General features: G+C 38.9%; 1 protein-coding gene and 1 long non-coding RNA gene across 11 annotated transcripts in view; both read left to right on the top strand.

The window, feature by feature from the left end:
• NBN (nibrin) overlaps positions 1-6,704 on the top strand; it is a 61,574-nt gene extending 54,870 nt beyond the window's left edge. For 9 of the 10 annotated variants that reach the window (XM_038579707.1, XM_038579705.1, XM_038579713.1 and 6 more), the window contains 2 exons: positions 4,982-5,031; positions 6,521-6,704. In XM_038579707.1, coding sequence (XP_038435635.1) covers positions 4,982-5,031; positions 6,521-6,551 — 81 coding nt within the window. In that variant the 3' untranslated portion in view covers positions 6,552-6,704. Of the gene's footprint in view, positions 1-4,981; positions 5,036-6,520 lie in introns of those variants that run through there. The other variant, XM_038579706.1, reaches the window with a different exon arrangement.
• Positions 6,705-10,049: 3,345 nt separating this feature from the next.
• LOC119866741 overlaps positions 10,050-15,527 on the top strand; it is a 24,588-nt gene continuing 19,110 nt past the window's right edge. Inside the window, exons 1-2 of the long non-coding RNA XR_005381211.1 lie at positions 10,050-10,091; positions 12,492-12,605. This is a non-coding gene — a long non-coding RNA (uncharacterized LOC119866741). The remainder of the gene's footprint in view (positions 10,092-12,491; positions 12,606-15,527) is intronic.

Below are 15,527 nucleotides of genomic sequence, written 5' to 3'. Positions count from 1 at the left end.
CTGGGGTTTTCTTAAGCTCTTTTACTATGTCAAAAATTCAGATTTCAGCTGTGTCTGTTCTGTTCTTCATCAGCGATGTGATCTTGGGCATATTACTTCTTCTACTTCCTTATGCTTACATTTCTTCCTGTGCAAATTGGGAACAATAATAGTACCTCTGTTTCACAGAATTTTTCTAAGGATTAAATAAGATGCTACTTATAAAACATTTATAGCAGTGGAAACAGTCACTGTTAGGTGTTTCTAATTCATTTGATTCTGAAATGGTGTTAATGGGTCTCAGTCTGTTAGCATATGTTCTCTTTTCATTGTCATTGTGTTTTCTTGTCATCTAACTTTTTGGTTTGTATTGCTTTCGTGTTCTTAGTAACTTCGTTTTTTTTTTTATCCTTGGGTTATTTCTTGCAGACTAGGTTCTTCATGCATCTTGCATGTTCTGTTCCAGTTGCTGTCTTCCCCCCCCCCCCACCCCTTGGTAATGTAGTTTATAGTTTCTTTCATCTTGCAGCTATTTAGAGTAAAATACTCTGTCCAGGTACTTTGTTTACTCTGTGAAGTATCGTATGCTATCATGTGCAGGGATTACAATCTAAAGACCATTTGTGCAACTGATGAATTAATAAACTCTACATCTGAAACTAATGGTGTACTAATTGAATTTAAATAAAAAATACAGATGAATGGATAAATATACACAATAGAATATTACTCAAACATTAAAGAATGAAATCTTGCCATTCATTTGCAATGACGTGGATGGAGCTAGAGTATATTATGCTAATAAGCAAAATTAGCATAAGCAAAATAAGTCAGAGAAAGACAAATACCACATGATTTCACTCCTATTTGCAATTTAAGAAACAAAACAGATGAACATAGGGGAAGGAAAGGAAAAATAAGATAAATCAGAGAGAGAGGGAAACCAGAAGAGATTCTGGATTGTAGGACACAAACTGAGGATTGCTGGAGGGGAGGAGGGTGGGGGGTTAGGGTAACTGGGTGATGGGCATTAAGGAGGGCACGTGATGTGATGAGCACTGGGTGTTACATGCAACTGATGAATCACTGAAGACTGATAATACACTATATGTTAACTAAATTAATTTAAATAGAAATTTAAAAAAAACAAAGACTGTGAGGCAAATAATACACTATATGTTAACTAAATTAATTTAAATAGAAATTTAAAAAAAACAAATACTGTGAGGCAAAAAGTGAAGTATCAGAATTACTCCTACCCAAGCTCTTAGTGTGTCTGGAGACGACGAATCCAGGAAAGGAAGGGCTCAGCCGGAGCTTTAGTGTGTCTGGAGACGACGAATCCAGGAAAGGAAGGGCTCAGCCGGAGCTCTGTGCTGCTCCTTCCGGGGACTGGGATTAAATGTATACCAGGGAGTGTATATCTTACCCCAGAAGACAGTAGTAACCTGCCATTTTAGGTGGTTTTCCTGATTTGTCAGGGCTGCATGGAGCCTGTGCCTTTGGTCAGTGTCAGTCCCTCTTACTTCCCTATGCCAAGCGTCCCTTCCAGCAGTCCACCAGCAGTGTTTTCTCTCTCCTGCTCAGGCTCCTTTTCCCCAAATATGGAGTATTATTAAGCATTTTCAGGTTTGGCTTTAGTTTGTGTAATGGGCTGGGGCACCGGTAAGAACGTGTTGCATCAATCTTTGGGTTCTCTGCAGGCTGCCTTTTTCAAGTCTGTGGGTTCTTGATTATTACAGCTGTAGGGTTTTGTTTGTTCTTGGCTGCAGAGGAGTTGAGAGAACGACAGTGTAGCTGCTGACTTTATTCTGACTTTGATTTATTCGATTAGAATTAGTAGAGAGCCTCCACCAGAGCCTCTTTTTACTAGAGCAATTTTAGGTGCAGTAGGTTGGATTTACTCTTTAAGATAAGAGAGTTGAGGGATCCCTGGGTGGCTCAGCGGTTTGGTGCCTGCCTTCGGCCCAGGGTGTGATCCTGGAGTCCCGGGATCGAGTCCCACGTCGGGCTCCCTGCATGGAGCCTGCTTCTCCCTCTGCCTGGGTCTCGGCCTCTCTCTCCCTCTCTGTGTCTCATGAATGAATAAATAAAATCTTAAAAAAAAAAAAATAAGATGAGAAAGTTGACTTCGTTGTGCGGCTGCAGTGTGTGTATAGAAGTATGCTCTTGTCGTGGTGTCCTCTTCCCTAGGCTCGTCCCAGCTACTCTTCTTAAGTACTTTTTGCCTTTCCTTCTTTTTTAGTTCTTCTTTCTCTACTTCTGCTATAAACCAGGCTTGGTTTTCATAACCACTGAATACATTCCTGAAGTTTCCTTCGATTTAGGTATATTTTCATTTTGCGCATTAAACATAATAACGCTTTGAGACACTATCCAGCCTGATTTGAATTTTGAAAGACTGGAGATGTAATTCTCCCCAACCCTTTAAAAAATGCCAGTAATAGGAAGATTTCTGTTTCTTAACGCTACTTTACTTAATGTTTTTACTAAGGCACATAAAGCTGATTTTTCCTTATTGATTTTTCTTTACTGTATTATGGCTTTAAAATTAGTATCTCCTTCCAGGAAGCCTTTTCAGAGTAATTACGATACGATAAAGATGCCAGCTGCTTTTTTGACAGCTTTATGGGCATCATTGTCCTCCCATTTATGTTCTGCTATACCTGTTAGAAAATGTGGAAAGATATATCATGTAAGATCATTTTGATATTTCACTGTATGGATTGAAAATCATTCTATGAGAATCCCTGTAAGTCATTCTTCTCGGCCCTTCCCAAAGACGCAGAATCAGTGTAATATTGATGGTGCTCCTCGCACTCAGGGAGACCTAGTCAAATCCCACGTTTTCCATATGACAACCTTTTGATCTCCCACAAGTTACTTAACCTAAGTCTTTGTTTCCTTGTTGGTTAAAACTGGGATAATAATCCAATAGCAATAATTAAGTTATATGAAGATCAAATGAGATTGTTTTAGGAAGAGTGAGATTGTTTTAGGAAGAGTTTTAAAATAGTATCTGGAAAATGTACAAATGTAAGTTATTAACCCTAAAAATAAACAGTATGTATATTCAGCCTTTTAATGAAGATAAGATACAGGGAATTATAACAGAGGGGAGAAATCGATGGGCATCTGTAAGTTGTGTAGCTGAAGGTTTATGGGAGTTCTTCATAGCAGATATTATTTTTATACTTTTATTTATTTATTTTTTTTTTTTTAAGATTTTATTTATTTATTCATAAAGACAGAGATTGAGAGAGAGGCAGAGACACAGGCAGAGGGAGAAGCAGGCTCCATGCAGGGAGCCTGACATGGGACTCGATCCCGGGACTCCAGGATCAGGCCCTGGGCCCAAGGCGGTGCTAAACCGCTGAGCCACCAGGGCTGCCCTGTTTTTGTACTTTTAAATGAAGAAGATTGGGATCCCTGGGTGGTGCAGCGGTTTGGCGCCTGCCTTTGGCCCAGGGCGCGATCCTGGAGACCCAGGATCGAATCCCACATCGGGCTCCCTGCATGGAGCCTGCTTCTCCCTCTGCCTGTGTCTCTGCCTCTCTCTCTCTCTCTCTCTCTCTCTCTGTGACTATCATAAATAAATAAATTAAAAAAAAAATAAATGAAGAAGATTGAAAACCATTGGTAAAGGGTGAAGAACATGTTCCTGGACACATAGTAGGCCTTAAAAGTTAATGCACGCTGAAAGATTGTCAGATATGGGAAGAGGAGAAAAAGGAGGTAGTTTTCTGGGCAGAGGGGAAAACAAGAATATTTGTTAGGAAGGGAGTCTAGTCTAGTTGGTAGTTTTGTGATTCAGCTTTAACTGGCAAACAGTGTTCGTGAGAGGGGACGTGGGAAGTGATTGAGGATGGAGAATGGGGCCAGGTTATGAAGAGCCTTTCCCATGTTCGGGGCCAAACTCAAGAGTTTGTGTTTTCTTTGGTATGTGGAAAAAGTCACTGAAGGCCTTTGAATGGCACACAATAGGATCATAGCTAGATTTTAGAAAGATGCACCCAGCACAGAGTTTTTCTGGTCCTAACTCTCAAAGATGCGTTAGGAGTCTACTACGAGTTTGTGTGTGTGTGTGTGTGTGTGTGTGTGTGTGTTTAAGGCTTTATTTATTCATGAGAGGCGCAGAGAGCGAGGCAGAGACATAGGTGAGGGAGAAGCAGGCTCCTCAAAGGGAGCCCAGCGCAAGACTCGATTCCAGACCCCAGGATCACATCCTGAGTTGAAGGCAGATGCTCAAACGCTGAGCCACCCAGGCCTCCCGATGAGTCTGTGTTTAAAATTACTTTGTCAGTGGGGCGCAAGGTGGCTCAGTCGGTTAAGCGTCTGCCTTTGGCTCAGGTCATAATCCCAGGGTCCTGGGATCGAGTCCCTCATCAGTGTCCCTGGCTTCTCCCTCTCCCTCTGCCTCTCCCCACATTCCCCTGCTCATGCTCATGCGTTCTCTCACCCTCTCTCTCTCTCTCTCAAATAAATAAAATCTTTTTTGAAAAACAATTTTAAATTAAAAAAAAAATAACTTTGCAGTGAAGAGTTCAGCTGCAGCTTCAGAGCCCAGGTTTGGGACCTTGGGGATGAAAACCACTTCACCTGTAGAGCTGCTGTAGTTGAAAGTGGGATAGATTTTGCCCTCTCAGCCCCTTCATCAGTCCTATGACCTCAAAACAATGATATTTCATGTAGTAAAAGGGTTCTCCTGGAAAAAAATTTCAAAACTCAATAAGCTAGCAATATATACATATGTTGGTTGCCTTTGGAAAGGGGATTGGCTGGGAAAGATTGTTTAAGTAGAGGACTTTTGCAGTAATCTTGGCATGAAGTTGAAAATGGAGAGGATCTGATGAACGGGGGAAATACCCTAGAAGCAGAACTCGTAGACCTGCTGACCTCCCGGATGTGGAAATCTCTGAGATGACTGACCACCCAGTGTAGGAGTTGATTAACCATGTATTCATCACTGAACAAATGTTTCAAATTATGTTCATTTTGACAGGTGCAAAACCAGCATGCGAGAGAAGAGTCTCTTGCTGATGATCTCTTCAGGTAAAGTTTAATTTCATCTTTCTCATGAATCTTTGAGATGTGTATAAAATTCAATTTTTATTCACAGAGATTAAATACTCATTTCTTCTGTCTTATGGGGTGCCTGGCTGGCTCAGTTGCTTGAACATCTGACTCTTAATTTTGATTTTTTTGGGGTTTTTTTGTGTTTTTTTTTTTTTTACTCTTAATTTTGGCTCAGGTCACAATCTCTCAGGGTTGTGGGATCGAGCCCCACATCGGGCTCTGAGCTCAATATGGAGTCTGCTTATCCTTCTCCCTCTGCTCCTCCCTGACACAACGCACGCTTGCTCTTTCTCTTGTTCTCTCTCGCATGTGCGTGCGCGCTCTCTCTCTAAAATAAATAAAATCTTTTTAAAAAGAGAAAAAATAATCAGTCCCTTCACCTAAAGAATGTTTTGTTTTTAATGTATGTATTTCTGTTTACTACTTGAGCACCCCTCATTTGGGTTTGCTGGATATGTCTTCAGGGTTTAGGGTTGATTCAGTTGAACTCTATCACAAGATATTTAAAATTTGTGTAAAGGCATTCATGCAAAAGAAGGGTCCTGAACTGGTGAATTTGGCTGATAATGTTTGTGAGATTTTCACCTCTGAGTAGAATCATGAGTGAGTGGGTTTTGAGTTAAGACAAATTACATACCAGAGCATTTGTTCAGGTTTAGTTGGCACAAGCATAAAAACAAAAGGCTGGATTAGAGTTTCAAATCCGTGTTTTGTGGGAGGTTTAGAGGAGTTATAATGGTCGATTACAATTTAATTCTGATTTAACACGTTTTCAGCATTCCTGCATGCCCAAGACCTTATAAAATTAGCTCTCAAAACCAATAGTATAAAATCAGATTACCTTTATCTACTTATAGATAGGTACTGGCTAGGGGAGTATAACACACTCCCAAATTTATGTAAAGGCAGAACCAAGAACTACTGTATTTTTGAGTCTCTTTTGTAGCCAGTTTGAGTCTTTTAAGTTCATTATTGACACTGTATATATCATTGGGGTTAAAATGTTGACTGTGCTGATTTTTCATAAGTAGTTAATATCTGTTTGCCAGTTAAATTTATTTAATTACTGTAGGAGAAAATTATATGAAGTAAATCTATTGTAGGCTCATTATACTCTTTTGTGCAAATCTTCTACATTAGTTGAGAGTGGAAGGAGTCTGAAGCCAGACTAGGAGAGGTATAAACATGTATTTTATTTTTAAATTGTTTTCATTAATTATTTTAATGCTTTTATAGGACTTTTTCTATTGTTGATTTCTCTTTTTACCAAATATTCATCAAACCAACATCAAGAGGATAAATAAAAGTAAAAATGTCTGTGCTTTAATATCAGATCCTAAGGATAAAATTGTCATTCTCATTGTGTTTGCCAAAGTGTAACCATGTTTTGAAAACCCTTTTACTTTAAAAGTTAAAGAAATGCCATCATTTATCTAGATATCTTTTAACTTTTCTTTTTTTGCAGATACAATCCAAATGTAAAGAGGAGACGATAACTGAAGATTTTATAAAGAAGTCACAGAAAAGCATTTCCTATCAAGCATTTACATCAAGATTCCTCTGGGATACATTCATTAAATCTCTAGAAAGGATTTAAATTACAGAGGTTTTATGGCCTAAATTTGTTGAATAAAATGTACAGAACTCCACTTTTTTGTGTGTGTGACAGTATTATTATTCAATCTTCAGTCATCTCTTATGGTAATTTTTTTCATTTCTAAATGTGGCTTTTTATTTATTGAATATTTAATAATCACAGCTCAAAATTCTAAAAGTATAAAAGGATAAGAAATGAAAAACTCGTGCCTCTACCACAGGTCTAGCTATTTAGTTCTCCTCCTCAGAAAAAAATCCATGATACTCATTTGTTAGGAGTCTTTCCAAAGAGTTTTGATGCCTATTCAGATTTCTGTGCATATTATTTTTCAATAATTTCCTACAAAAATGATAGTATAACATATACAGTATTCTTCACCTTGTTCTTTTTTTGCCAAATAGATTGGAAGGTCATGGAAGATCATACACATATCAGAGCATACTTTCTTCCCCCATTATACCATAGGCTTCCTCGAACTGAAGTGACCCAAATGAAATGCATTTCAGGGAGGAAGATGTCACCCACATATTATTCTAGTACTAGAAGAGACAATACGGAAGACTTCCTCAAGCTTGTGGATAGGTCTTACTAGAATGGGACGACTTAATTGGTGGTAACTGAGCTGGGTGGGTGTGCCTCTCTTTTGAGCTTCTTAGAGTCCTAGTTTTCCTATCTGCAAAGTAGAAATGATAAAATTGTCTTCTTTCTCTGTTAAAGGGAGATGGTAAGAAAAAAAATGTCTTTTTTTCAAATTTTGTAATAGAGACAACTTTGTACCTTAGAATTATAGTAGTGTTTTTATCAACTCCAAGGACTGATGCATTAAGTTCGGGGAAGTAGAACAAGCTTTTTATACGGATTGAAGTCTCCGTGGTCTCACACAGCTCCTGCCACCCTAATGAGCCAAGCATTTCAGGTGGTTAGCGATAGCCTAGCATGAAGAATTACACTGTAAGTTAATATGTACTGTTGCTACATCCTCATGGAAGATGATTGATGTTGAACACCTTTTCATGTATTTGTTGGCCATTTGTGTATCTTTCTTAAAAAAAAAGTCTATTTAGCTCCTCTGCCCATTTTTTTAATTGGATTGTTTGGTTTTTGCTACTGAGTTGTAGCAGTTCTTTATGTATTTTGGATATTAACCCCTTATCAGTTATATGATATATGATATGCATGTATTTTCTCTTATTCCGTAAGTTGCCTTTTTGTTTGGTTGATGGTGGCCTTCAACGTGTAGGAGCTTTTTAGTGTGATGTAGTTCTATTTGTTTATTTTGTTGATTTTGCTTGAGGTATCAAATCCAAAAAAAAAAAAAAATCATTGTTATGACTGATGTCAAGAAGCTACGTTTTCTTCTAGGTGTTTCATAGTTTCAGGTCTTACATTTAGGTCTTTAAGCCATTTTTAGTTGATTTTTCTGTATATGGGTAAAGATAGTGGTCCAGTTTCATTCTTCTGCATGTGGCTGTTCAATTTTCCTGCAACCATTACTGAAGAGAGACTATCTTTTCTCTATTGTATACTCATGGATCCTTTGTCAAAAATTAATTGACCATAAACGTGTGACTTTATTTCTGGGCTCTCTAGAAATAGAATCTAGAATCTCTCACTGAGATTCAATTGATCTCCGTGTCTTTATGCCAATACCAAATAATTTTGATTGATACAGCTCTGTGATATACTTTGAAATCAGGAAGTGTGATGCCTCCAGCTTTGTTCTTTCTCAAGGCTGCTTTGGTCATTTGGAGTTTTAATATGGGTCCAGCTTTTTTTTTCACATGTGACAATCCAATTATTCTACGACAATTTATTGAAGACACTCTTCTATTGAGTATTCTTGGTTCTCTTGGCAGATACTATTTAGCCATATATACTTGGGTTTCTTTGGGGGCCCTGGATTCTGTATTTGTCTTGGTGTATTTGTTTATGCCTGTACTATATGGTTCTACTGACTAAAGCTTTATAGTATAGCTTGAAATAAGGAAATGGAGGATCCCTGGGTGGTGCAGCGGTTTGGCGCCTGCCTTTGGCCCAGGGCGCGATCCTGGAGACCCGGGATCAAATCCCACGTCAGGCTCCCGGTGCATGGAGCCTGCTTCTCCCTCTGCCTATGTTTCTACCTCTCTCTCTCTCTCTCTCTCTCTCTGTATGACTATCATAAAAAAAAAAAAAAAAAAAAAAACCTATGCCCCTCACAAGAGGACATCTTAAAAAAAAAAAAAAAAGAAAGAAGGAAATGGGATGACTAATTCTTTGCTCTTTCAGGATTTTGGGAGACTATTTGGGGCCTTTTGTGGTTCCACACAAATTTAGAGGAGTGCTTTTTCTACTCTAAAAAAATGCCATTGGAATCTTTTTCTTTCTTTTTTTTTTTAAAGATTTATTTATTCATTCAGAGAGAGCAAAGAGAGAGGCAGAGACACAGGCAGAGGGAGAAGCAGGCTCCATGCAGGAAGCCCGATGTGGGACTCGATCCTGGGTCTCAAGGATCACACCCCAGGCTGCAGGCGGCGCTAAACCGCTGCGCCACCAGGGCTGCCCTGCCATTGGAATCTTGATAGGGATTGCGTTGAATCTGTAGATGCCTTTTAGTAGTATTGATGTTTTAACAATATTAATTCTTCCAATCGACCAACAAGGGAAACCTTTCTATTGGTATCTTTAATTTCTGTCATTGGCATTTTATAGTTTTCAGAGATCTTTTTTACCTCCCTAGTTAAATTTGTTCCTAAGTATTTTGTTTTTGGCTCCATTTCAAATGGGATCTACTTTATTTTTTCAGAAAATTTGGTGTTACTGTATAGAAAAGCTACTAGTGGGAATCCCTGGGTGGCTCAGTGGTTTAGTGCCTGCCTTTGGCCAGGGGCGTGATCCTGGAGACTCGGGATCGAGTCCCACATTGGGCTCCCTGTGTGGAGCCTGCTTCTCCCTCTGCCTGTGTCTCTGCCTCTCTCTCTCTCTCTCTCTCTCTCTCTTTCATGAATAAATAAATAAAATCTTTTAAAAAAGAAAGAAATGCCCACTGGTTTTTATAAGTTAATTTTGTGTCCTATAATTTTACCAGATTTACTGATTGGATGTAACAGTTTTTTGTTGAGTGTTTAGTATTTTTTATAAAATCATGTTGTCTGCATATAGAGACAATTTTACTTCTTCCTTTCCAGTTCTGATGCCTTTTATTCCTTTTTCTTGCCTGACTGCTCTAGCTAGGACTTCTAACATTATGTTGAATAGGAGCGGTGAGAGTGGACACCTATATCTTGTTCCTGATCTTAAAAGGAAAGCTTTCAGCCTGTCACCATTGAGTGTGATGTGTGGGCTTGTCATGAATGGCCTTTATTATGTGGAGGTACGTTCCCTCTGTACCTACCTTGTTGAGCGTTTTTATCATGAATGGATGTTGAATTTTGTCAGTGGCTTTTCTGCATCTATTCAGGTGACTATATGGTTTTTAACCTTCACTTTCTTCAAGTTGTGTATCACATTGAGTTATTTGCAAATGTTGAAGCATCCTCATACACCTGGTTATGGTGTATGATCTTTTTAACATATTGTTGAGTTTGATTTGCTAATATTTTGTTAAGGATTTTTGCATATATATTCAGCAGGGATATCGGCCTATAATTTTATTTTCTTGTAGTGTTATTTTTTGCTTTTGTCATCAGAATAATGCTGGCCTCCTGAAATGAGTGTTTCTCCCACTTCTGTTTTGGGAGAGTTTGAGAAGGATTGTTTTTAATTCCTCTTTAAATGTTTTGTAGAATTCACCAGTGAAGCCACCTAGTCCTGGGCTTTTCTTTCTTGGGAGGTGCTTGATTACTCTTTGAGTCTCCCTAATAATACTTGACCTATTCAGATATTCTATTTCTTCATGATTGCTTCTGTGTTGATTATATGTTCCTAGAAATTTACCCACTCTTGCAAAGATCTACCAGTTTTTGGCATACAGTTGTTTATTATAGTCTGTTATGATCCTTTCTATTTATGTGGTATCAATTGTAATGTCTCCTCTTTGATTTCTAATGTTACTTTTTCGAGTTCTCTCTCTCTCTCTCTCTCTCTCTCTCTATGTATCTAGCTAAAGTTTTAATCTTTTGAGAAAAAAAAAGCCTTAGTTTTATTGATCTTTTCTGTTGTCTTTTTAGTCTCATTTATTTCTGCTCTGATCTTTGTCATTTCCTCCCTTCTAACTTTAGGCTTAGTTGTTTTTTGTTGTTGTTGTTGTTTTTATCTCAATGAGGTGTAAATTTAGGTTGTTTGAGATCTTTCCTGTTTCTTGGTGGAGGCAGCTTATTGGTATGAGCTTTTTTCTTCGAACTGCTTTTCTGCATCCCATTCTTTACATTTTAATTTGTCTCATGGTACTTTTATTTCTCTTTTGATCTCTTCTTTGGTCTCTTGATTGTTCATTAGTATGCTGTTTTATATCCAGACATTGTGAGTTTCTCACTTTTCTTGTAATTGAATTCTATTGTGATCAGAAAAGATGCTTGGTAGGATTTCAGTCTGAAATTTTTGAGACTAGTTTTGTGGTCTAACACGTGATCTGTCCTGTAGAATATGTGTGTGTGCCTGAGAAGAGTATGTATTCTACTGCTGTTGGATGGGATGTTCTGTAAAGGTCTGTTAAGTCCATCTGGTCTGATGCGTCACTTCAGCCCCATATTTCCAGATTGCTTTTCTATCTTATCTTCCATTGCATAAAATGGGGCATTGAAGTCTCCGACTATTATTGTATTGCTGTCCATTTCTTCCTTTCAATCTATTAATATTTATCCTATATATTTGAGTGATTCTATGTTGGGTACATAAGTATTTACATTTGTTATATCCTGTTGGATTGATCCTTAATATTACATAAGGATCTTCTTTGTTTCTTATTATACTCATTGGATAGAAGTGTGGTTTGTTTAAGCATAGCTGCTCCTGCTTTCTTTTTGTTTCCATCTGCATGGAGTATCTCTTCCCATCCTTTCACATTCTGTCTGGGTGTGTCCCTGAAGCTGACATGAGTCTCTAATAATCATAAGCAGCAGGTAGTTGGGGCTTCTTTGTTTTGTTTTCATCTATTGAGCCACTCTATGTCTTTTCATTGGAGGATTTAGACCATTTACATTTAAGGTGATTATGAATATATATGAACTTATTGCTGTCATTTGGCTGTTTTCTGGCTAATTTCTGTAAATTGTTTTGTCCTTTAGCCCTTCCTTCTTGCTCTCTTCCTTTGCGATTTGGCAATTTTCTGTAGTGATATATGTAGATTTCCTTTTATCTTTTGTATATCTTTTTTTTTTTTTTTAATTTTATTTATTTATGATAGTCACACACAGAGAGAGAGGCAAAGACATAGGCAGAGGGAGAAGCAGGCTCCATGCACCAGGAGCCCGACATGGGATTCGATCCTGGGTCTCCAGGATCGCGCCCTGGGCCAGAGGCAGGCGCTAAACCGCTGTGCCACCCAGGGATCCCGTATCTTTTGTATATCTAATGTAGATACTTCGTACAATTGATCATGAGGCTTTAAAACACCTTACGGTCATACAGTCTATTTTAAATTGATACAAACTTAACTTTGCATACTAAAGCTCCACATTTTTATCCTTACTTGTTTTATGTTTTTGATGTCACAATTTACTTCTTTATACTTTGTGTAACTATTAACAAATATTGTACTTACATTTTCTGCTATTGTCTTTTGACCTTCATACTAGATTTTATAAGTGATTTACCTATCACCGTTACATTAGAGTATTTTAAATTTATGTATTTACTTTTACCAGTGAGATTTATAATTTCATATATCTTCCTGTTCCTAATTCCTATTCTTTCTTTTCAGCTTGAAGGAGTCCCTTTAACATTTCTTGTAAAGCTGGTTGAGTGATGATAAACTTCAGTTTTTATATCTGGAGAACTCAATCTCTCCATCAGTTCTGAAGGACAACTTTGCTGGGTAGGCTGTTCTTGATTGGCAGTTTTTTTCTTTTAGCAATTAAAATATATCATTCCACTCCCTCTGGCCTGCTATATTTCTGCTGAACATCTCATAATCTAGTAGGGTTTCCTTGTAAGCAACAAATTGCTTTTAAGATTCTTTCTTTAACTTTTGACAATTCATTTAATGTGTTGATGTGGGTGTTTTGGGATTCCTCTTAATTGGAACTTTTCAGTTTTCTTGGATCTGGATATTGATTTCATTCCCCAGGTTAGGGCTATTTTCAGATTTTTTTTTCTTTGAATAAGCTCTCTGCCCTCTTATCTTTCTTCTGAGGTCCCTATGATGCACATATTGGTCCCATGTGTTCCATATGCTGTCTTCACTCTTTCTCATTCTTTTTTTCTTTTTTTCTTCCCTGATTAGATTCCCTGCCCTGTCTTTTGAGTTCATGGTTTCTTCCAGTTTCATTTGTTGAGTCCATGTTTTGAACCCTCTATTGAATTTTTCAGGTCATTTTTTTTTTTTTTTAATTTGCAGCTTTGTGGCATGTACGGCTTTTTTTCTCTCTCTTTGTTGAAATGTTCACTTTATGCATGTATTGCTCTGACCTTGATGAGCATCCCTATGGCCATAATTCTTAACTCTATCAGATAAATCATTAATCTTCAAGGTCTACTTCTGACTTTTTGTTATTCTATGTGGAACATGTTTCTGTATTTCTTCATCCTCTTTGACTCTCTGTGTTGATTTCTGTGTATTAGGTAACACAGTCATAGATAACATAGTTGAAGGTTTGCCAAGTTCTCTGTCTTAAAGGGGAGAATCTTAGCGTCTAGATGCAGGCTGATTGGAAGCTGGACCCTCAGGCAGAAGCTTTTAAAGTATCCAAGTAGCTATCCTTCATGGAACTGTGAGCTGGGTGTGTCTCTCTGCTTCTTCTGCACTGAACCCTGGGGTAGTAGCTACTTAAGAACTGTTTCTGGTTAGCTACCATCCTGGCTGGGTGACCTATGAACACAAGCTCCTTCCAGTGATGTTGGTGTTCTGGATTGGGCTACAGGGAGAATGCAGGCATGGTGTCTGCTGGCTTCCCTGGTCTCTGAGTAGAATGGTAGTCTCTCCCTAGAAGTGAGCTAAATTAGATGACTGACCCTTAGGCTGCAGCTTTTAAAATATACAAAAAGGCCTCTTTCAGGAAAAGACTGAGATAAGGACATTTTTGCCTACTGATATTTTTTTAAGACTTTAGTTAGGGATCCCTGGGTGGCGCAGCGGCTTGGCGCCTGTCTTTGGCCCAGGGCGCGATCCTGGAGACCCGGGATCGAATCCCACGTCGGGCTGCTGGTGCATGGAGCCTGCTTCTCCATCTGCCTGTGTCTCTGCCTCTCTCTCTTTCTGTGACTATCATAAATAAATAAAAATTAAAAAAAAAAGACTTTATTTATGAGAGATACAGAGAGACGCAGAGACACAGGCAGAGGGAGAAGCAGGCTCCGTATGGAGATCCTGATGCGGGACACAATCCCAGAACCCCAGGATCATGACCTGAGCCAAAGGGAGATGTTCAACCACTGAACCACCCAGGTGCCCCTTGCCTACTGATTCTTTAGAGCCCTGGGCATGTAGCTGGTTAAGAACCGTTTCTTTGGGGATCCCTGGGTGGCGCAGCGGTTTGGCGCCTGCCTTTGGCCCAGGGCACGATCCTGGAGACCCAGGATCGAATCCCACGTCGGGTTCCCGGTGCATGGAGCCTGCTTCTCCCTCTGCCTATGTCTCTGCCTCTCTCTCTCTCTCTCTCTCTCTGTGTGTGACTATCATAAATAAATAAAAATTGAAAAAAAATTAAAAAAAAAAAAGAACCGTTTCTTTATTAGACAGTCTTGTTCAGCCCACAAACACAAGCCTTGCTGGCCACCAGTGTCAGGCTATTAAGGAATGTGCCCTCTGGATGCAGCTGCAAGAGCTAGTGCACCAGATAATGTGCCAGCCCCTTTTAGGAAGACACCAGTGACCTAGAGCAGAGCAAAGGGAGAATCTGAGAGGATACATGCTGGCCTCTGGAGAGGATAGCAGTCTGTTCCTGGATGTGTGCTAAATTAGCAATCAGACTTTCAGGCAGCAGCTTATAGGATATGCAAATAAGCCTCTTTTAGAGAAGGATGGGGAAGGAAATGGACATTTTTCTCTGCTGCCTCTGCTGGGATATCCATAGTAAGTCCAAGCCACTTAAGAACCTTTGTTCTTTGGTTGTAGCTGTGGGTCTTATGTGCACCAGGCTTGATGGCTTTCAAAGGGATGAGCCCCCCCTCAGATGGAAGTCTTAAAAGTTGGGACATAGATGTTGCATCCCAACCCTGTCAGGCCTCAGGGAGCATATAGAAGTTCCTTCCTGACTGCTGCTGTCGGAAGGGGGGTTTTGGCAAGAGCGTGTCTAAGCCTCTCCAACCCCTTTTGATGTGTGTTTTTTCCTTGCCCATAGTTTCTCAGCTAGTTTCTGGCTTCTTTTCAGAAGGAATTATTCCATGTGTTGCTGCAGACTTGGTGCGTCTGTGGGAGGAGTCAGGAGACTCCTGTATTGCTGTCTTGACCAGAACTTCATTTATTTTAAAACTCAGTAATTAGGTGCATATACATTTAAGATTGGTACATCTCTGGACTTTTGTTATGAAACATCCATGTCTAGTAATACTTGTCTTGAAGTTGCCTTTCATTGTAGTGTTTGCATCCTATGTCTGTGTCTTTAATCCTTTTACCTTTAACCTATTCAATGTCTATATTTTCTTAAGTCTCTTTAAACAAGGTATTATTGAAGCTTTTTATCCACTATGAGGATAGTTGCATTTAAATTGATGATGTTTAATCTAATTACATAATCTGTGGTTGGGTTAAAGTCTGTCACCACGTTTCTTTGTCCCATTTGTCTTTTTCTCCTCCTTT

This window comes from Canis lupus, chromosome 29, assembly GCF_011100685.1.
Source record: "Canis lupus familiaris isolate Mischka breed German Shepherd chromosome 29, alternate assembly UU_Cfam_GSD_1.0, whole genome shotgun sequence".
Lineage (NCBI taxonomy): Eukaryota > Metazoa > Chordata > Mammalia > Carnivora > Canidae > Canis > Canis lupus.
The sequence above is the reverse complement of the archived record's forward strand: the minus strand, read 5'-3'. Positions and strand labels throughout refer to the sequence as shown.